This window comes from Cololabis saira, chromosome 12 (genome assembly GCF_033807715.1).
Source record: "Cololabis saira isolate AMF1-May2022 chromosome 12, fColSai1.1, whole genome shotgun sequence".
In the NCBI taxonomy this organism is placed as follows: Eukaryota; Metazoa; Chordata; class Actinopteri; order Beloniformes; family Belonidae; genus Cololabis; species Cololabis saira.
The window spans coordinates 682,402-704,234 of record NC_084598.1 but is presented as its reverse complement, the minus strand read 5'-3'; the positions used below and the strand labels follow the sequence as shown (position 1 = coordinate 704,234).

General features: G+C 44.2%; 1 protein-coding gene across 1 annotated transcript in view; it reads right to left on the bottom strand.

The window, feature by feature from the left end:
• The window catches only part of cables2b (Cdk5 and Abl enzyme substrate 2b), a 260,020-nt gene that overhangs the window by 10,453 nt on the left and 227,734 nt on the right, over nucleotides 1–21,833 (bottom strand). The window contains 1 exon segment of the mRNA XM_061735119.1: nucleotides 9,427–9,511. Coding sequence (XP_061591103.1) covers nucleotides 9,427–9,511 — 85 coding nt within the window.

The window sequence follows — 21,833 nt, the reverse complement described above, 5'->3', positions numbered from 1 at the left end:
AGGCACCCGCTGGGGCCGACGGAGCTGGGAGGCAGAGGACCTCGGCAATCCGGTGCCGAGAGCCCCTTCTACCGCTGGTGGTTGAGGCTGCTGAAAGAGCAGGGGGGTGCTTGCATCCCGGTGCTGGCAACCCCGGCTGAAGTTTTAGCCATTGTAGGTGCTGGGGGTGGGCTGAGGGGGGTGCTAGCATCCTGGTGCTAGTTACCCCGGCCGAATTTAGCTGTTGTAGAAATGTTTGCAAAGGTTGGCCGGAACTGAAGAAGGGCGGGAAGCGAAAGCGTTGGGATGACGGATTGGTTGGCTGGGGGGGGTTAGGGTTAGGGTTAGGAGTTACCTCGTGATGTTGTACGCTTGCTGTTGCTGGAATAAAGAAAAGTAAAAGACCTACAAAGTTGTCTTATTTCAAGACACAACAAAACCCCGGCCGAAGTTAGCTGTTGCAGTTGCTGGAGTTGGGCAGCGGGGGGCGCTGGCATCCCGGTGCCAGAAACTGAAGTAGGTAATTGACCTGAAACCATGGGATTAGTAATTGCCGGTGATTACAGCTGGAGGTGTCCTGTGAACGGTTTTAGAGGCTTCTCTTTTACTATTGCGGTCTATGGGAAAAGCTTTCTGGGCCCCATGGGATTTTTTGTTGCAGTACCGCGGCTGACCACTGGAATCATCCGATGGCGATAACGACACGAGATCCATGCCTGAATGGGTGAATAACGATCTAAGATACGAGCGTGTAGTAGTGTTGACGTGCTTGCGGTTCTGGTTCAGAGAACGAGAGCGAATGTGCAGAGAACGAGAGGGGAGGGGGGCGGGGGGGCTCAACAGAGTTGTGACTCTTTGTCAGCCTGGCTACAGTGCTGAACAGAAAACGTGGGTTACTTTTGTTATCCTCTATCAACGTTGAATAATAAGCTGGTCTGGCTTTGCGAATGGCTTTTTTACTATTAGAATATCTTTCCATTCACGATAGGAGTCTACGGACTTACAAGAGTACAACTTCCTTTCCATTTTACGCACATTTTGTTTCAACATGCGGATATCTGAATTATACCAGGGAGTTAAGCTCCTATGGTTGGAAACCTTCCTTTTCAAAGGAGCAACTTCATCTAAATTTTCCACTGTCGTAAGATGAGCAAGGGCCTCCCTAAATTTAGCAATAGCTTCATTGGACAAACATCTGCTAAAATAATACCTTGTGGCGGACACAATTACGGACCTCGCACCCGTCAGGATTGTAGGGAAGGGGGCGTGGTCACGGGGAGTTTTATGGTTGCTTAACAACGCATGTTCTGTGTCAGTTGTCAGCTGTCAGTTTCTGTTGTCAGTTGTGATTCCGTTGTCTGCAATAAAGTCCTGTTTACCAACCTCTGGAGTCGAGCTTCATCCTGCCACATTGGTGACCCCTTTTTTTTTTTGGAACTTAATTTTTATTTTGTTTTCAACAACAATACATCATATACATTTTCTTCTTTCTTTTTCCTTTTTCAGCTGCATACAACATTTTTAAACATTATACTTAAGTATTAAGCAAATAAAACAAGAGAAAACAACATAGTTATTCACTCCAAAATATACTTATATAATAACAAACCCATAAATAAATAAAAAATAGTAAAATCAATATTAATAATTGTGTGTATAAAAATGCAGGCACCATATTTACTCGAGGAAAAATGGGCATGTGTATAAAATATATGCATAGAGGGAATACAGTAAGATTTAGGCAGGTGGGCCGAGCAACATTGGGTAATAGACCTCATTGTATTAAACTACCCGGGCGGAATTGATTCATTCAAACTAACATACTCTTCCTCCTGTAACCATGTTTCTGTTAAACAGAAAATATCACTCCTGCTCTCTGTAATTAGATCATTTACTAATAGAGACTTGGAGCTTAACAATCGTATATTTAGTAGTCCGCATCTAATTTTTCGGTCTCTAATTGGTACCAAATGCGCATTGGTTTTAATTTTTACAAGATTATTTTGGTTAACGACTCTATAATGCCGCACCTGGTAAACTTTTGGAGAGCGGGGAACTGCAACCACTTATATTTTGCTAGGCACCTGGTTAGAGTCGCCAATTACATCATGTAGTCCTACAGTTTTAGAGTCGCCAACTACATAATGCAATCCTACAGTTTTATTGGCAGGCGTTGGTCCTCAAGAAGCAGCAGAGAAGTCTGTAGGACTGCATCTCTGGAACAAATAAAGGCTACTACTGCCACAAAATCTTTAAAAAAAGATGAATTTTTGAATAAAGTGTCCATCTTTCTTGTCTTTTTATTTTTAATTAGCAAATTATTTAAACAATCTCATTTGTTCAGCTTTTAAATTTAGCATAAGAGACATTTAATAATTATGAGAATCATAATTTAAAAAATTGTTTGAATAGTCAATGACTAATTGAAAATCAGAACTTTTAATATTTCGCCTGCCAATCACCATCATCATTTTTGGAAATGTGTTTAAGATTAAGATTCATTTAAGATGTCCTTTTTAAAAAAAAAAAAATTTTATCCCGATTTTTCCCTTTTTCTCCTAGTGCTCCTACCTACTAAGTCAGTCCTGGGCTTTGCTGGACATGCAGCTGGCCTGCTGCATGTTTTTTGTGATGGTAGCTCACATTAGCTACCCAAGGGAACATGCAAACTCCACACATGCCCCTTTTCCACCAAACCGGTTCCAGGGCTGGTTCTGGGCCAAAGCTAATTGGAAGTGGGCTTTCTGTTCCCACTGACAAAGAACTGGCTCCATATTAGAGCAAATACCTTGTTGTTGCTTCAATTTTCGCGCCAATGCAAACGTCAGTTACGTAACTGACGTCAGCCACGTTTGCAGAGACGTAACTGACGTTTGCAACGACGTAACTGACGTTTGCAACGACGTAACTGACGTTTGCAGCGATGTAGCTGACGTTTACAGCAACGTAGCTGACGTTTGCAGCGACATAGGTGACGTTCGCAATGACGTAACTGACGTTTGCAGCGATGTAGCTGACGTTTGCAGCGAAGTAGATGAGGTTTGCAAAGACGTAACTGACGTTTGCAGAGACGTAACTGACGTTAGCAGAGACGTAACTGACGTTTGCAGCGACATAGCTGGCGTTTGCAGCGAAGTAGATGAGGTTTGCAAAGACGTAACTGACGTTTGCAGAGACGTAACTGACGTTAGCAGAGACGTAACTGACGTTTGCAGCGACATAGCTGGCGTTTGCAAAGACGTAACTGACGTTTGCAGCAACGTAGCTGACGTTTGCAGCGAAATAGCTGACGTTTGCAATGACGTAACTGACGTTTGCAGCGACATAGCTGACGTTCGCAATGACGTAACTGATGTTTGCAGCGACGTAACTGACGTTTGCAGCAACGTAGCTGACGTTTGCAGCGAAGTAGATGAGGTTTGCAACGACGTAACTGACGTTAGCAGAGACGTAACTGATGTTGTCAGCGACGTAACTGACGTTTGCAGCGACGTAACTGACGTTTGCAGCGACGTAACTGACGTTTGCAGCGACGTAACTGACGTTTGCAGCGACGTACCTGACGTTTGCAGCGTTGTAACTGACGTTTGCAGCAATGTCACTGACGTTTGCAGAGATGTAACTGACGTTTGCAATGACGTAGCTGACGTTTGCAGTGGCGTAACTGACGTTTGCAGCGACGTAACTGACGTTTGCAGCGACGTAACTGACATTTGCAGCGACGTAACTGACGTTTACAATGACGTAACTGACGTTTGCAGCGACGTAGCTGACGTTTGCAGAGACGTAACTGACGTTTGCAGAGACGTAACTGACGTTTGCAACGACGGAACTGACGTTTGCAGCGACGTAACTGACGTTTGCAGAGACGTAACTGACGTTTGCAGAGACGTAACTGACGTTTGCAGAGACGTAACTGACGTTTGCAGCGATGTAGCTGACGTTTGCAGCGACGTAGCTGACGTTTTGCAGCGACGTAGCTGACGTTTGCAGAGACGTAACTGACGTTTGCAGAGACGTAACTGACGCTAGCAGAGACGTAACTGACGTTTGCAGCGACGTAACTGACGTTTGCAGAGACGTAACTGACGTTTGCAGAGACATAACTGACGTTTGCAGAGACGTAACTGACGTTTGCAACAACGTAACTGACGTTTGCAACAACGTAACTGACGTTTGCAGAGACGTAACTGATGTTTGCAGAAACCTAACTGACGTTTTCAGAGACGTAACTGACGTTTTGCAGAGACGTAACTGACGTTAGCAGAGACGTAACTGACGTTTGCAGCAATGTAGCTGACGTTTTGCAGCGACGTAGCTGACGTTTGCAGAGACGTAACTGACGTTTGCAGCGACATAGCTGGCGTTTGCAAAGACGTAACTGACGTTTGCAGCAACGTAGCTGACGTTTGCAGCAAAATAGCTGACGTTTGCAATAACGTAACTGACGTTTGCAGCGACATAGCTGACGTTCGCAATGACTTAACTGACGTTTGCAGCGACGTAGCTGACGTTTGCAGCGAAGTAGATGAGGTTTGCAAAGACGTAACTGACGTTTGCAGAGACGTAACTGACGTTTGCAGAGACGTAACTGACGTTTGCAACAACGTAACTGACGTTTGCAGAGACGTAACTGATGTTTGCAGAAACCTAACTGACGTTTTCAGAGACGTAACTGACGTTTTGCAGAGACGTAACTGACGTTAGCAGAGACGTAACTGACGTTTGCAGCAATGTAGCTGACGTTTTGCAGCGACGTAGCTGACGTTTGCAGAGACGTAACTGACGTTAGCAGAGACGTAACTGACGTTTGCAGAGACGTAACTGACGTTTGCAGAGACGTAACTGACGTTAGCAGAGATGTAACTGACGTTTGCAACGACGTAACTGACGTTTGCAGCGATGTAGCTGACGTTTGCAGCGACGTAGCTGACGTTTTGCAGCGACGTAGCTGACGTTTGCAGAGACGTAACTGACGTTTGCAGAGACGTAACTGACGCTAGCAGAGACGTAACTGACGTTTGCAGCGACGTAACTGACGTTTGCAGAGACGTAACTGACGTTTACAGCAACGTAGCTGACGTTTGCAGCGACATAGGTGACGTTCGCAATGACGTAACTGACGTTTGCAGCGATGTAGCTGACGTTTGCAGCGAAGTAGATGAGGTTTGCAAAGACGTAACTGACGTTTGCAGAGACGTAACTGACGTTAGCAGAGACGTAACTGACGTTTGCAGCGACATAGCTGGCGTTTGCAAAGACGTAACTGACGTTTGCAGCAACGTAGCTGACGTTTGCAGCGAAATAGCTGACGTTTGCAATGACGTAACTGACGTTTGCAGCGACATAGCTGACGTTCGCAATGACGTAACTGACGTTTGCAGCGACGTAGCTGACGTTTGCAGCGAAGTAGATGAGGTTTGCAAAGACGTAACTGACGTTTGCAGAGACGTAACTGACGTTAGCAGAGACGTAACTGACGTTTGCAGCGACATAGCTGGCGTTTGCAAAGACGTAACTGACGTTTGCAGCAACGTAGCTGACGTTTGCAGCGAAATAGCTGACGTTTGCAATGACGTAACTGACGTTTGCAGCGACATAGCTGACGTTCGCAATGACGTAACTGATGTTTGCAGCGACGTAACTGACGTTTGCAGCAACGTAGCTGACGTTTGCAGCGAAGTAGATGAGGTTTGCAACGACGTAACTGACGTTAGCAGAGACGTAACTGATGTTGTCAGCGACGTAACTGACGTTTGCAGCGACGTAACTGACGTTTGCAGCGACGTAACTGACGTTTGCAGCGACGTACCTGACGTTTGCAGCGTTGTAACTGACGTTTGCAGCAATGTCACTGACGTTTGCAGAGATGTAACTGACGTTTGCAATGACGTAGCTGACGTTTGCAGTGGCGTAACTGACGTTTGCAGCGACGTAACTGACGTTTGCAGCGACGTAACTGACATTTGCAGCGACGTAACTGACGTTTACAATGACGTAACTGACGTTTGCAGCGACGTAGCTGACGTTTGCAGAGACGTAACTGACGTTTGCAGAGACGTAACTGACGTTTGCAACGACGGAACTGACGTTTGCAGCGACGTAACTGACGTTTGCAGAGACGTAACTGACGTTTGCAGAGACGTAACTGACGTTTGCAGAGACGTAACTGACGTTTGCAGCGATGTAGCTGACGTTTGCAGCGACGTAGCTGACGTTTTGCAGCGACGTAGCTGACGTTTGCAGAGACGTAACTGACGTTTGCAGAGACGTAACTGACGCTAGCAGAGACGTAACTGACGTTTGCAGCGACGTAACTGACGTTTGCAGAGACGTAACTGACGTTTGCAGAGACATAACTGACGTTTGCAGAGACGTAACTGACGTTTGCAACAACGTAACTGATGTTTGCAACAACGTAACTGACGTTTGCAGAGACGTAACTGATGTTTGCAGAAACCTAACTGACGTTTTCAGAGACGTAACTGACGTTTTGCAGAGACGTAACTGACGTTAGCAGAGACGTAACTGACGTTTGCAGCAATGTAGCTGACGTTTTGCAGCGACGTAGCTGACGTTTGCAGAGACGTAACTGACGTTTGCAGCGACATAGCTGGCGTTTGCAAAGACGTAACTGACGTTTGCAGCAACGTAGCTGACGTTTGCAGCAAAATAGCTGACGTTTGCAATGACGTAACTGACGTTTGCAGCGACATAGCTGACGTTCGCAATGACTTAACTGACGTTTGCAGCGACGTAGCTGACGTTTGCAGCGAAGTAGATGAGGTTTGCAAAGACGTAACTGACGTTTGCAGAGACGTAACTGACGTTTGCAGAGACGTAACTGACGTTTGCAGAGACGTAACTGACGTTAGCAGAGACGTAACTGACGTTTGCAGAGACGTAACTGACGTTTGCAGAAACGTAACTGATGTTTGCAGCGACGTAACTGACGTTAGCAGAAACGTAACTGACGTTTGCAGCGACGTAACTGACGTTTGCAGCGATGTAACTGACGGTTGCAGCAACGTCACTGACGTTTGCAGAGATGTAACTGACGTTTGCAATGACGTAACTGACGTTTGCAGCAACGTAGCTGACGTTTGCAGAGACGTAACTGACGTTTGCAGAGACGTAACTGACGTTTGCAACGACGGAACTGACGTTTGCAGCGACGTAACTGACGTTTGCAGCGACATAACTGACGTTTGCAGTGACGTAACTGACGTTTGCAGCAATGTAGCTGACGTTTGCAGCGACGTAGCTGACGTTTTGCAGCGACGTAGCTGACGTTTGCAGAGACGTAACTGACGTTTGCAGAGACGTAACTGACGCTAGCAGAGACGTAACTGACGTTTGCAGCGACGTAACTGACGTTTGCAGAGACGTAACTGACGTTTGCAGAGACGTAACTGACGTTTGCAGAGACGTAACTGACGTTTGCAACAACGTAACTGACGTTTGCAGAGACGTAACTGATGTTTGCAGAAACCTAACTGACGTTTTCAGAGACGTAACTGACGTTTTGCAGAGACGTAACTGACGTTAGCAGAGACGTAACTGACGTTTGCAGCAATGTAGCTGACGTTTTGCAGCGACGTAGCTGACGTTTGCAGAGACGTAACTGACGTTAGCAGAGACGTAACTGACGTTTGCAGAGACGTAACTGACGTTTGCAGAGACGTAACTGACGTTAGCAGAGATGTAACTGACGTTTGCAACGACGTAACTGACGTTAGCAGAGACGTAACTGACGTTTGCAGAGACGTAACTGACGTTTGCAGAAACGTAACTGATGTTTGCAGCGACGTAACTGACGTTAGCAGAGACGTAACTGACGTTTGCAGCGACGTAACTGACGTTTGCAGCGATGTAACTGACGTTTGCAGCAACGTCACTGACGTTTGCAGAGATGTAACTGACGTTTGCAATGACGTAACTGACGTTTGTAGCAACGTAGCTGACGTTTGCAGCGGCGTAACTGACGTTTGCAGCGACGTAACTGACGTTTGCAGTGACGTAACTGACGTTTGCAGAGACGTAACTGACGTTTACAATGACGTAACTGACGTTTGCAGCGACATAACTGACGTTTGCAGTGATGTAATGACGTAGCTCCCATTAGCACCTGAGCTATGAAAAAGCAAACCAGTTCTCAGCTGGTTGACAAGTTGAACGAGTTGTGAACCAGAAACCAGCACTGGCCCAGAACCAGACCTGGAACCGGTTTGGGGGAAAAGGGGTAACGGAAAGGCCCTTTCTCCAACCCCACCCAGAGTGTGCTGAGTGCCTGTTAAGTTCCCCCATGACTTCAGCACACACAACATCCCTGGGGAGAATTGAACCCAGGCCCATCTACTTCTGAGGCGGCTGCACTACCAACTGCGCAACCTTGCCGGTAATTTTTTATATGTAATAATTAGTGCTGTCAGGCGATTAAAAAAAATTATCCATCCATTATCTCTACCCGCTTTATTATTTGCAGGGTCACAGGGGTCTGCTGGAGCCTATCCCAGCTATTTTCAGGCGAGAGGCAGGGGTTACACCCTGGACAGGTCACCAGTCCATTGCAGGGCCACATACAAACAACCAGACACACTCACACTCACACCTACGGGCAATTTAGAATCATCCATTAACCTAGCATGCATGTTTTTGGACTGTGGGAGGAAACCGGAGTACCCAGAGGAAACCCACGCAAGCACGGGGAGAACATGCAAACTCCACACAGAAACACCCTGCCGGGCCTGGGAGTCGAACAGGGGACCTTCTTGCTGTGAGGCAACAGTGCTAACCACCAAGCCACCGTGCTAAAAAAAATTAATTTAATTAATTACAGGATTTATAATCCTGTAATCCTGTGATTAACAATAAGCTCTGGTGATAGGACAATTCTTTTTTACAAAATGTACAAATCACCACGTTCTTGTTGATAGTCCCGTCTTCTTTCTTTTTATATATAAACTTGCCATTCAAAGGCCAAGCAAAGATTTGCTGCCTCGCTCCCCTGTGTCGTCCAGGTCTGTCACTGCTTTGTTAGTTTGACTAGCAGCAGGAGGGAAGTGACCTGCCACTGCCAAGTGGCTACGGGTCCCTCAATGGGAGACATTTAAAATACTTGCGCATTTTGCCACTCATAATTAATTGCTTTAATGTTCATACCGCGTTAATTAGCAGTGTAATTAATTAATCAATCTAATTAACGCGCTAAACTCACAGCCCTAGTAATAATGTTATGTAAGATTTGAAGATTTATTTATGCATCACAGAGTGGGGAATCGGAATGAAACATCTTCAGTAGCTTAATTCTGCAGATAGGCTTACATCTTCATAAACACTTCAGCGAAAGCAACTGACACCCAGAGCCCCCACTCTTGACCCTGTGTGTGTGTGTGTGTGTGTGTGTGTGTGTGTGTGTGTGTGTGTGTGTGTGTGTGAGAGACTTACATCAATGAGGTTTGTTACCTCCTGCTTCTTTAGGTCACTGCTGATCTTAGCAGCTAATAGGATACAGGCTGCTGACACCAACTTCCTGTTAAAACATAAACCGTTTAAAGAGCAGAACATTGCAGACACAAGCTTATTAGTTCCTGCTCAAGTAAATGAATTCATCAATCACTTAATGAAAAATAATTTCAAAGCCTGACACTAACAAAGAATCTGCTGCTTTGCTGTATGCCTCTTGTTTGATGAGGGATAAATGATACAGTACATAGATGACTGAAACAAAGGGAAACAAAGGGCAATAATGAAATCAACAGTTCCCCCTGCAATTAACGCAAGAGCACCACAAGAGGTAGCCATTGTTGCAGGATATACCATTCACTCCGTGCAGGAGATGAGTCAATCCCAATCCCCAAGTGTAGAGAATAAAATCATAAAAAGGTCTATGAATAACACTGTTATCACCGTCTTGATTTCGGACAATGATAAACTCCATATCAGAAGGAAACTGCTCACTGTGAACTAAAGCGAGGAAAAGACGTGGACCCTTGTCTTCATCAGCATAGCTGCAGTGGAGCAAATTTAGGTTTCAGGGAAGTAACATCACAAAAATTTGTTTTTGTTTTCCTTTCGCTTGTCCAGCACTTTGGTTAGCTGTTGTTGTTTTAAAGTGCTTCATAAATAAACTTGACGTGACTTGACTTGTATAATCATAATCACACCAATCTCAAATCTTTTAATGCTCGGACAGGTTGTGTATAACAACAATCCATTAGGAAAGCATCTTCATCTTGCTGACGTATTACATGATTGAGAAGACCAGTCACAACTATTGGAAATATCTCAGCCTTTAACCAACAACACAGTTTACAGGTTAGGTAAACGGTGGGGGAAGAAAAAAAAAAAAAAAAAAAAAAAAAAAGGGCGGCTAATGTAGAAAAACGGCTATTTTGCAAAGTACATACATTTTTAAGCTCATGGTGCGCGGATACATCACATTTTCATACCTGCCAACACTCTCCCAATTTTCAACCATTTCTCTCGCCCTGCTCCCGATTTGTAATTTTTCCCGCTTATCTCCCGATTTTAAAGTGAAATGAGTCAATGGTGTTTAATGTGTCGTGGTACCTGACACCTGGCAACCCAACCCAAAAACACCCGCCCTACGTGCCTTGCGTGCCATACGTCATTGCCTACGTCCAAGCTACGCATCGAGCGCTGAGCCGTACGTATAATACAAGTAAATTGACTTATTTTCATAAAGTGCCTTTCTACAAAAAAATGTACGTTTTACGTCTCATTTATTGATTCACACACGCACTAATATACTTGGGAAACAGTTAGGCATCCACTGCCAATCCAGGAAGCAGGAACACACGGAAACACACGTCAAGCACTGGAAATCTGCAACAAAAAACCACAAACAAAACACGAAACCGGCACGGAGCCAACCAAAACAACAACAGCAATCGACCTAAATCTTGAGATCTGATCGCAGTCTGAGCTAAACTACCGCTACCTAACCCCAAAAACTAGAGAGCCAGCATGCAGGTGAACGAGCCAGTGTGTATGTCTGTGTGTGTGTGTGTGTGTGTGTGTGTGTGTGTGTATGTATATGTTTGTGTGGCTGTGTATGTTTGTGTATATGCATGTGACTAAGTGGCTATATGTGTGTGTGTGTGTGTGTGTGTGTGTGTAATAAATCAAACAAAGCTCTACCTGAAGTGTATCTATAGTGGGGGAGGGGGGGAGCAACCCCGCCACCCGCGAGACCAGAGGCGACACGGAAGAGCCCGGAACCCATGCCACCGGCAACCCCACAGAGGGGAGAAGCAGGAGGGAGGCAACCCACCGCCTGCGAGGCCCCCCCCCCCCCCGGCGGCGGCCGAGGGGGCCCGCGGGCCCCCTCGCCTGCCCGGCCGCCAACGCGGGCAGGCGCACCCGCCCCCCACGAAAGTGGCCCTCCAAGACCAGAGGGGCGCCCCGCCGCAGAGGCAGCGGGGGGGACCGGAGACGGGCCCGGAGAGAGGGAACCCCCCAACAAGGCGACACCCGTGCAGGCCCGACAACGGAGGGCCCCAGACCCAGGCATCCCATTCATTCATCCATTCAACTATCTGATATCTATACTAATAATAATATGATATACTATACATAATAATAATACTAATAATACTAATAATACTACTACTAATAATAATAATAATTAATACAGAAGGCTGCATTTAACTGCTGCTATGTCATTCCTGCAGTATTTCTGCAGGTGTTTTGGTCAGTGCCATTATTTGTAATATATTATATTATTTGTAATCAGCACAAATTATCTGTCCCAATATGATAAAATCCACCATCCCCCCTGATTTTTTTTTTTACAACTCGAGTACTGCTTATAATCTATGAACTAATGTGACAGGTAGGCTACTTGTGAACCTTCATTAAGACAAACTGTAAGCCATCTTTTATATTTATTCTTTCAGGTCCAGCTGGCAGTGATGTGCCTGGGGCTGCAAGCTGGTTATCTGGACACCAACTGAGCACCTGGAGTTCCAAATTTCATTTGACAAAGACTTCAGATACACACATGAAACACCTCCAGAACTTTTCACACATGCTTCCAACATTTGTAGATGAATTTGTTGCAAAGAAGATTCAGCTCTGCCCCAAATATCTGAATCTCTTGAAAATACAGTAAGCAAATAACAGGTGTTATGTGTAACACACACACAAAACACCAAGAGCACTGTGTAAAGCTAGGGGGAAAACAGTACAACAGACTTCATTTTAGTTTTTAGTTTTATTAAAAACACAACCTGAAAGATCCCCTCCTGACATATTAGGACATACAATATAGGGACATGAATCAAAACATTTTAACACAACAATATTGTTTAACAAAAGCACATTACATTTGTGTCTTAAGTGAGAGAGATTCAGTTTACTGTCGGAGGACTTAAGAAACCAGAAAATATTCACACCTGACAAGCTGAAATCACACTATTTGGACTTTTATTTCCTGAAAAAAATAATTGCAGCTGGACCTCAGTTGTTTTCAGAAAATGTTAAATGAATGAAATATGTAAGTGCAGCTCTGAAAAACTACATACAGCACTTAGCCTGTTGAGAGTTACGTGTTAAAGATACTGTAAGTGTAACTGTACCTCAATTGTTTTCAGAAAATGTTAAATGAATGAAATATGTAAGTATGTTTAAGTGCAATATTAAATGTATTCTCACTTTTCACTTGAAATAAACTCAGCTCTTAAATTCACTAAACCAGCACAAATCTTGAGCATTTTGTCAATTTTGGTTAATTGGCCCTGTTTGAGAAAGAATCTTGTACACTTTCAGGTGCCTTATTCAACATGAATGCGGCATGTGCGAGTGACATCCTCACTGGTCAGCTGGCATCCTTTGCGTGTGAATGCTGGAATGATTAGCTTCACCCTACACTCCTCCAGCAAGTCTCTAACTGTGAAACCATGGTCACCCATCACCTCATCTCCAGCACATAAATGATAGAAAAGGTGTGGTCCTCCGTCCTCCATCCCTGGGTCTGACCACTGTGTTTGGGCATCACAGGAAGCTTTGGTGTTGATCACAGCTCCTCCTTCTGATCCATCTGGTCAGGCTCATCTGAGGGAGCAATACAGTATACAATTATTAAGATAAGATATGATACATTAGGGTTTTCCCTACCACTATAACACCCCCAGCCCCCTCATCAAATATACCTGGGGGAAGACCCACAACCCCCCCACCTGCAACCACATCACCTAAGCCCTCCAGAAGTTTAGGAAAAACCCGGTACATTATCACAGCTACGATTTAAAATTTAATTAACAAAAAACATTTTTCTTATCAACACGTCTGTAGTGAAACTATTGTATTCTTATTCTAATGCTGCCCTGCAGTCCGTGCCATAAACACACTTTGTATTTTAACTGCACAGAAAATAATAATAAATAATACTAAAGGTTGTCAGTACCGGACAAATACTACAATGCTGTGTCCTCCATACACCTGAAATCATACCTGCTGTTCTCATGGCATTAACCTGAAATCACACCTGATATTCTCATGACATTAACCTGAAATCATACCTGATGTTCTCATGACATTAACCTGAAATCATACCTGATATTCTTATGACATTAACCTGAAATCATACCTGATATTCTCATGACATTAACCTGAAATCATACCTGATATTCTCATGACATTAACCTGAAATCATACCTGATGTTCTCATGACATTAACCTGAAATCATACCTGATATTCTTATGACATTAACCTGAAATCATACCTGATATTCTCATGACATTAACCTGAAATCATACCTGATGTTCTCATGACATTAACCTGAAATCATACCTGATATTCTTATGACATTAACCTGAAATCATACCTGATGTTCTCATGACATTAACCTGAAATCATACCTGATATTCTTATGACATTAACCTGAAATCATACCTGATATTCTTATGACATTAACCTGAAATCATACCTGATATTCTTATGACATTAACCTGAAATCATACCTGATATTCTCATGATATTCCTGTCAATCCTTCTGAGGATTCGGCGTCTCTTCTCCGGTGGTTTGTCGGATCCCAGCCAAAAAGTAGGATGCAGGTTTTCCTCCACAACACGACATACCCGAGCTCCGCAAGGACATTTTAGTAAATGCTATGGTTGATAAATATGTTAAACATTAAATGTCAGAAAACAAAACCGTAACTTCTCTGTTAGATTGAAAGCAAATTGCTTTAAAATAAACCGCTGTTCGCGCTCAGCTGCCATGGTTAGTCAATGGCGTTACGCTACTTCCGGCGTCTAACCGGAAGTTACACCCATAACCGTTTCTACAGTAGAGCCTCCAGGAATAAGGTGGATAGAGAACAAGGTAGTGCCGAAAAACAATATATATCCCCCCTCACAGAAATAAAAACTCCCATAGTGGGAGAAAAGCCTTAAGCCAAACAGTGGCAAGGTATGTGTGTGTCTGTGTGGCTATGTGTGTATGTGTGTAAGGCAGTGAAGGTTCTGGGTTCTTCTAGGGAAAGAGGAGAGGTTTACAAATCTGGCATCACTGATGAAGGCAATGCTCTCCCTCACAGCAATGCATTGCACACTCCTTTCTTGTAAATGTAAATGTAAATGTACTTTATTTATATAGCACCTTACATCAACCTACAGGTGAACCAAAGTGCTTTACATAATATACAACAAAATAAAACAAGAATAAAACATATGAACATATAAAACATCAAGTATAAAAAAGTGTCGCCACACTACTGGGTATTAAAAGCCACCCTGAATAAATACGTTTTCATTTTAGATTTAAAAAGGCCCAGGTCAGAGATGGTTGCGTAACTCACGGGGGAGCTTATTCCAACTGAAAAGACTCGGTCACCCCAGCGCTTCTGCTTTGACCTGGGCACTTTCCAACAAACGTTGGTTGGAGGATCTTAGAGCTCTGCAAGGCTCACGCACCGTTAAAATCTCTGATAAATAAGGAGGGGCAAGGCCGTTTAGAGCTTTAAAAACAAACATTAAAAGTGTAAAATCCATTCTAAAACGAACAGGCAGCCAGTGAAGGGAATAGAAGTCCGGGGTGATATGCTTGCAAGATAAACCATACCAGCCCTGGCCACAAGTATGTATGAAGCTGCAAAGTCTGCCACCTACAATTACAACAGGTCCTTGGGTGACAAAGGGAACCTGGAAAATTTAAGTCCTGGACACACACACACACACACACACACACACACACACACACACACACACACACACACACACACACACACACACACACACACACACACACACACACACACACACACACACACACACACACACACACACACACACACACACACACACACACACACACACACACACACCACCACCTCAGTGCGTGATTCAGTATATGTGTGGTTTAGAAGATGACATTATTGACAGCATTGTTTTTTATCATTGTATGTACAATTGTATATTGTATTTTATTGTTATTAATATTAAACATATTTGGCTCCAAGAAGGCTGTAGAATCATTTTGGGAGGTACATTTTAGCACATTTCATTGTAGCTATGGATTTAAAGCTCATTAAAAGTCGTCTTGTTTATATCAGGGCGGGGATGTTGTGAGTGGAGCATTCCAACCGCTACCCCAGAAAATCTCCCTCTTTTTCACAGCCCAATGTTGGCAGGTATGCATTTCTCTCCAGTCTCGATGCCACGGTCAGCTCGAGACAATTGTCTCGAGCTGGCCGTGGCATGCCGTGGCAATTAGAACAATTATTCTGAGTCCAAATCCCATGCAGTATATTCCTAAATTGAGTATTCCAAAACGAATAATGCAAACTACAGACCACGTTTTAGCACCCCAGAATAGAGCGTTGCCACCGAGGTGGCAAAGCGCAGTGCACTCACCTCTACCAGCCTTATAGGTCTGGGAAATGTACTGTAAATATCCAGTGTGACAGTCTTTGTGAGGAAAGATCTATTCTTCTCTTTGCCACCTCCAAAACACACAAGCAGTTGTTGCGTCTCTCTCATGGAAGGTGAAGCTCCTAAACCCGAATCGCGCAAAACCGAAACGTGCGCATGATGAGATGAGGTCTCTCCTCCTCCTCCATTTGCACAAATTGATGAAACCAAAACAAACTAAGCAAACGTAATTCATTTGGTAGATAGAGTCCACTTACTACACTACAGAATAGCCTACAGTTCAGTTGAATGGATGAAATTTGCGCTTCAAACCAGTCACTTACAGTCGCCAATCAGGGCAGTTGCTGCGTAACAGCCAATGGAAGAAGCCCATATGCTGCACATGCTTGTTGTTGACAAGGCTATTTATGGCTGTTGAAGAAGCCTAACGTTACACTCCCTGATAAAGTGTCGGGTCCGACACATCCACAGCATTAACCGGCTACTGCCGTTTTTCTACATTAGCCGCCCTGGCGGTTATTTTGCACATTAGCCGGCTATTTTGCAAAATAGCCGTTTGGCCGGCTATTTTACACATTCACCGCCCTGCCGGTTATTTTGCACATTAGCCGGCTATTTTGCAAAATAGCCGTTTTTCTACATTAACCGTAACATATATATATACAGTGGGGCAAAAAAGTATTTAGTCAGCCACCAATTGTGCAAGTTCTCCCAGTTAAAAAGATGAAACAGGCCTGTAAATTTCATCAAAGGTTCACTTCAACTATGAGAGACAGAATGGGGGGAAAGAATCCAGGAAATCACATTGTAGGATTTTTACTGAATTAATTGGTAAATTCCTGGGTAAAATAAGTATTCTGTCACACTCCAAACTCCACTATGGCCAAGACCAAAGAGCTGTCAAAGGACGTGAGAAACTAAATTGTAGACCTGCACCAGGACCAGGACTAGACCTGGACCAGGACTCAGACCTGCCCCAGGCTGGGAAGACTGAATCTGCAATAGGTAGCAACTTGGTGTGAAGAAATCAACTGTGGGAGCAATTATTAGAAAATTGAAGACATACAAGATAATCTCCCTCCATCTGGGGCTCCAAGATCTCACCCCGTGGGGTAAAAATGATCACAAGAAGGGTGAGTAAAGATCCCAGAACCACACGGGGACCTAGTGAATGACCTGCAGAGAGCTGGGACCAGAGTAACAAAGGAACCATCAGTAACTCACTACGATCAGGGACTCAGATCCTGCAGGGCCAGACGTTCCCCCTGCTGAAGACAGTACATGTCCAGGCCCGTCTGAAGTTTGCTAGAGAGCATTTGGATGATGCAGAAGAGGATTGGGAGAATGTTATACAGTCAGATGAAACCGAAATAGAACTTTTTGGTAGAAACACAACTTGTGTTGTGTTTGGAGGAGAAAGAAAGCTGAGTTGGATCCAAAGAACAGCAAACCTACTATGAAGCACGGGGGTGGAAACATCATGGTTTGGGGATGTTTTTCTGCAAAAGGACCAGGACGACTGATCGGTGTAGGGAAAGAATGAATGGAGCCATGTATGGTGAGATTTTGAGTGAAAACCTCCTTCCATCAGCAGGGCATTGAAGATGAAACGTGGCTGGTCTTTCAGCAGGACAATGATCCAAACACATCGCCCGGGCAACGAAGGAGTGGCTTCGTAGGAAACATTTCAAGGTCCTGGATCTCCAGATCTCATAGAAAATCTTTGGAGGGAGTTGAAAGTAGGGCTGCAGCTATTGAATATTTTAGTAATCGAGTATTCTACTGAAAATTCCATCGATTAATCGAGTAATCGGATAAAACATATTTTTGTTTAGTTAAAGAACGATTATAAATATACATAAGATGTTAGATGTTAATTGACATCACTAAGACTAAATTATATAATACAGTAGGTTCATGGCTGTGCATTTAAAAACCCTGAACTTACACCAGTTGACCAAATTCACTGCCTTCACTCAAATAACTAAGGATCTTACCAAGAAATATTCTTATTTCTAACCTAAAAATGCCATTACACCTGATAACACACATCACTTAAAAGGTTAGGTGTTTTTCCCACGTGTTAAAATTTAACTTTCATTTGTGTCAAGCAAATTTTAAGTTCTAGTTACGTTTTAAGTTTTGGTAGTGTTCAAAATAAAATTATGAGACCTGCTGTATTGGAGCACATTTTCTTTTAGTTAAAACTGTAGCAGGGGGGGCGCTGTTGAGTCAATGATGGAGTAAGACGTGGATTTGCGAGCTCCGCAGAACATTCAGTGAATAAGTATTTTATTCGGCACAAATCGTTTATTTCCCGGCGTCATACTATCTGTAATCCTGTATTACACGTTTGGATGAGTCGTCGGCCCGAAACCATGGCCAACAGGGGAGGCAAGCGTCAGACTACAATCCCCACGGCGCTGAGGCCCGCTTCACCAGCCGGAGGCTCAGCCTCGAGTGACGCAGACAACGGCGCGGGCGGGGCTGCTGCGGCGGCTCTCGCAACAGAGGAATTCAGGCGTGAGTTACTCGATTCTCTCCGCTCAGACTTTGTTGTAATGTGCAAAAAGAAGTCAGAGCGGTCCTGGAAACTGAAATGACTTCATTCAGGATGGAGGTTAATTCAATTAAAACAGGAGTTGAAGAGTTTATGTCTGCTGTAAATACTGACATGGCGAAGTTGCGCATTACACTCGGTGAAGCAGAGAAAAGTTGGTCAGCATGCTCAGATGACGTCACCAGGCTGCTGAATGAAGTCAAACGTCTGAGTGCTCTGACTGAAACCTTGCAGGATAAATGTGAAGATTTAGAGTCTCGGTCTAGACGTAACAACGTGAGGATCGTAGGGGTCCCTGAAGACCCCCAGCATAGCTCCCCTCGCTTTGTGGGAGAGCTTCTGCAGAAGGCGTTCCAGCTTCCAGCAGTGGTGACGGTGGACCGCTCACACAGGACCCTCCAGCCGGTACCAAAGCCAGGTCAGCCGCCCAGGACCATTATTGCTCGCCTTCACTACTTTGCTGACTGTGCTGAGATACTGCGTCTTGCAAAGACGCAGCAGAAGATCAAGGTGGACAACATGTCTATTTCTGTGTTCCCTGACTACACTGCTCGTGTGGCCAAGGCTCGTGCCGCTTTTAATGGGCTGAGGAACCAACTCAGAGGTCTATCTGGGGTCAGGTATGGCATCACCCACCCCGCCCGCTTTCCACGTCTCTCTCAACGGCGTGCAGAAGGTCTTTGTGGACGCTGAGCAGGCTCAGTCCTACGTCACACAGAGCATCATGCCACAGTTTCCTCCTCCAACCACTTAGTCACCTCCCTAGTTTATCCAGGTTTGTACAGTAATATACTCCACCAGGGATGGTCGTAATTATTTTTTGTTTGTTTACCCCTTTGGACATTTTGATACAGAGTTTCATTTGGACTCCAGGGGCCTTATGTACTAAGAGTGTGGCGCGGTCCGTCACTCACACATTAAGGCTGTTGTACGCACTTTTCTGAGGTTTTGTCCGTTGGCGACACTCACTGGTGATGCAGTGAAGTGCAGAATATGAGGAAACTTAACGTCAACAATAAGTTTACGACCACGTGAAGGACACGACAGTCCCCACATCACCAGATAATTTACACAAGAGTGGAGCTGCAACAATCTCACAATCAACCACATGATCTGAACAAACAACTAAAGGAGCTCAACGATGGAACCTGCAAATCCTGATGGAGCTTTGGCTCCGTTAGAGGAACCTGCTGATGATCAGATCACACCGACCTGCTGGTCCAGGACTAAGACTGGACCCTCAGCTGGTTCAGGTACCAAGAGGATCTTCTGGATCTCTGCCCTGAACTGGACCAGCTGCTCCGGTTCCGACCAACATGATGCTTCAGCTGGAGCATCAGGTCGGACATCTCTGTCACCATGACGACCGTATGGGACGAGTACTGGAGATTAAAGCCAGATCCTAAAACATCCCATAACTGTGTCTGGACAGAAAAACATTAAAATACATTTTGCAGCAAAAACCGGTTCTGTAAAGTTGTCTTAAATAAAAAAGAAGGTGTCACGGAAAGGTTGGTTGCGAACTGATGTGATTCAGCATGAAATACGTTTTTATTGAATGTTTTAGGCAACTTTCAGAGTCTGATATGGGGTCGGCTGCAGGTTCTGCAGGATCCAGAAAGTGTTTCTCCCGTGATGGACCGGTGTTGTGCCAAAAAGTGATTGCCTGCCAGAATCTGATTTCTTCTGATTTGTGGCCGCGGGAGCGCGCACAGCAGCCCGTTGAGCGAGAGCGCTAAAACGTCAGAGTTTCAGATTATGAAACTCAAGAATGAGATCAAGTCATATTTAGGCAGAAACAACTTTTCATTAACTCTATTTGGCCTTCAATCAATATTTGGCAGGTAAAAAGACCCATTTTTAGGGGAGAAATCAGTTTCTGGCAGGCAATCAATCTTTCGCACGACACGGATCTACCAGTCTCTCCTCCTGCGGATGAAACACTCGAGTTACAGCAATTTTGCTCTTTATTTCTCACGTTTGCACCTCGATAATCCCGTCGGCACTTTATTTCTGCAGCAGAGGAATCAGATCGTAATGCTTCATGTTTTAAATATAAATTGTATTGTTATACTTATGAGAGAGGTGATCGCGGACATCCATAATGTGTAAGACTCAATAAACGTGTGCATTGGTCTTAATCCGTTAGTATATAATATGCATGACAATAAAGCAGAACGAGGAGCCGTTTTTCATCCACCAAAAATTCTGGTGTCGGTTCTTAAAATACAAACAAGAAAAGCAGAGTGTAATGATGCACTAACGCTGCCCATAAACATTAACAAACCGGTACGATCATAATAAAACCACAACTCTTCACCGAACGCAACGCAAAGCAAAGAACACCATAATGTAGGTGTCAAACTGAATCCCAGAAGGGCCGCTGTCCTGCATGTTTTAGATGTTTCCCTGCTTTAACACACCTGATTCTAATTAATCATCGTCACCAACTTGTCATCAAAGTCTGGATAGTTCTGTTTATGACACAGTCACTTGTATCATCTTGCCCCGTGTGAATGTGTTTGAATGTGTATGAATGTTGGTGGTGGTCGGAGGGGCCGTTAGGCGCGATATGGCAGCCACGCTTCCGTCAGTCTGCCCCAGGGCAGCTGTGGCTACAATGTAGCTTACCACCACCAGTGAGGATGTGTATGAATGAATAATGATCTCTGTAAAGCGCTCTGGGTGCCTAGAAGGGCGCTATATAAATCCAAGTCATCATTATTATTATTATTATCATGGTGCAATGAAGCAGGGAAACATCTAAAACCTGCAGGGACACCGGCCCTCGAGGACTGGAGTCCGACACCCAGCTCAGAGCCGATGTTTTCTTTTTTTATTTGTTTTACCTGTTTTTGCACATTTCTTGTTAGGATGAGCGGTTTTTAATGGATAATTATCTTCATTATCATATTCAAACATATTTGAGGGAGGAGACAAGGCGGAGTGTTGTGCTCCCGCATGTGCACTCAAATCCACGCTGATTGGGATGTACAGAGAAACCTGCGGGGATTTGGGCGTACGCAGGGTTTTGTACATCGGAATTTTTGCGTTCTTGTTAATTCCACGCACGGATTCACGTTGAAATCCACACACTCTTAGTACATGAGGCCCCAGGTGTGTGTGTGTGTGGGGGGGGGGGGGGGGGGGGGGGGGGAGTTCTTTGGTTATTTAAGTATCCAGGTTTCCATGGTGTAGTTTATTTTATTTATTTATTTATTTATTATTTAACTATTTATTTTTTATTTTTTATTATTATTATTTGTTTTATTTATGTATTTGTTTTTTTTGTAATTAAAATTCTCATTTAGGTTTATGTTAATTTTTAAATTTATTAATTTATTTTTTATTTTATTTATTTATTTTTTTAATTTAATAATTTTTTTTCACGTTTGA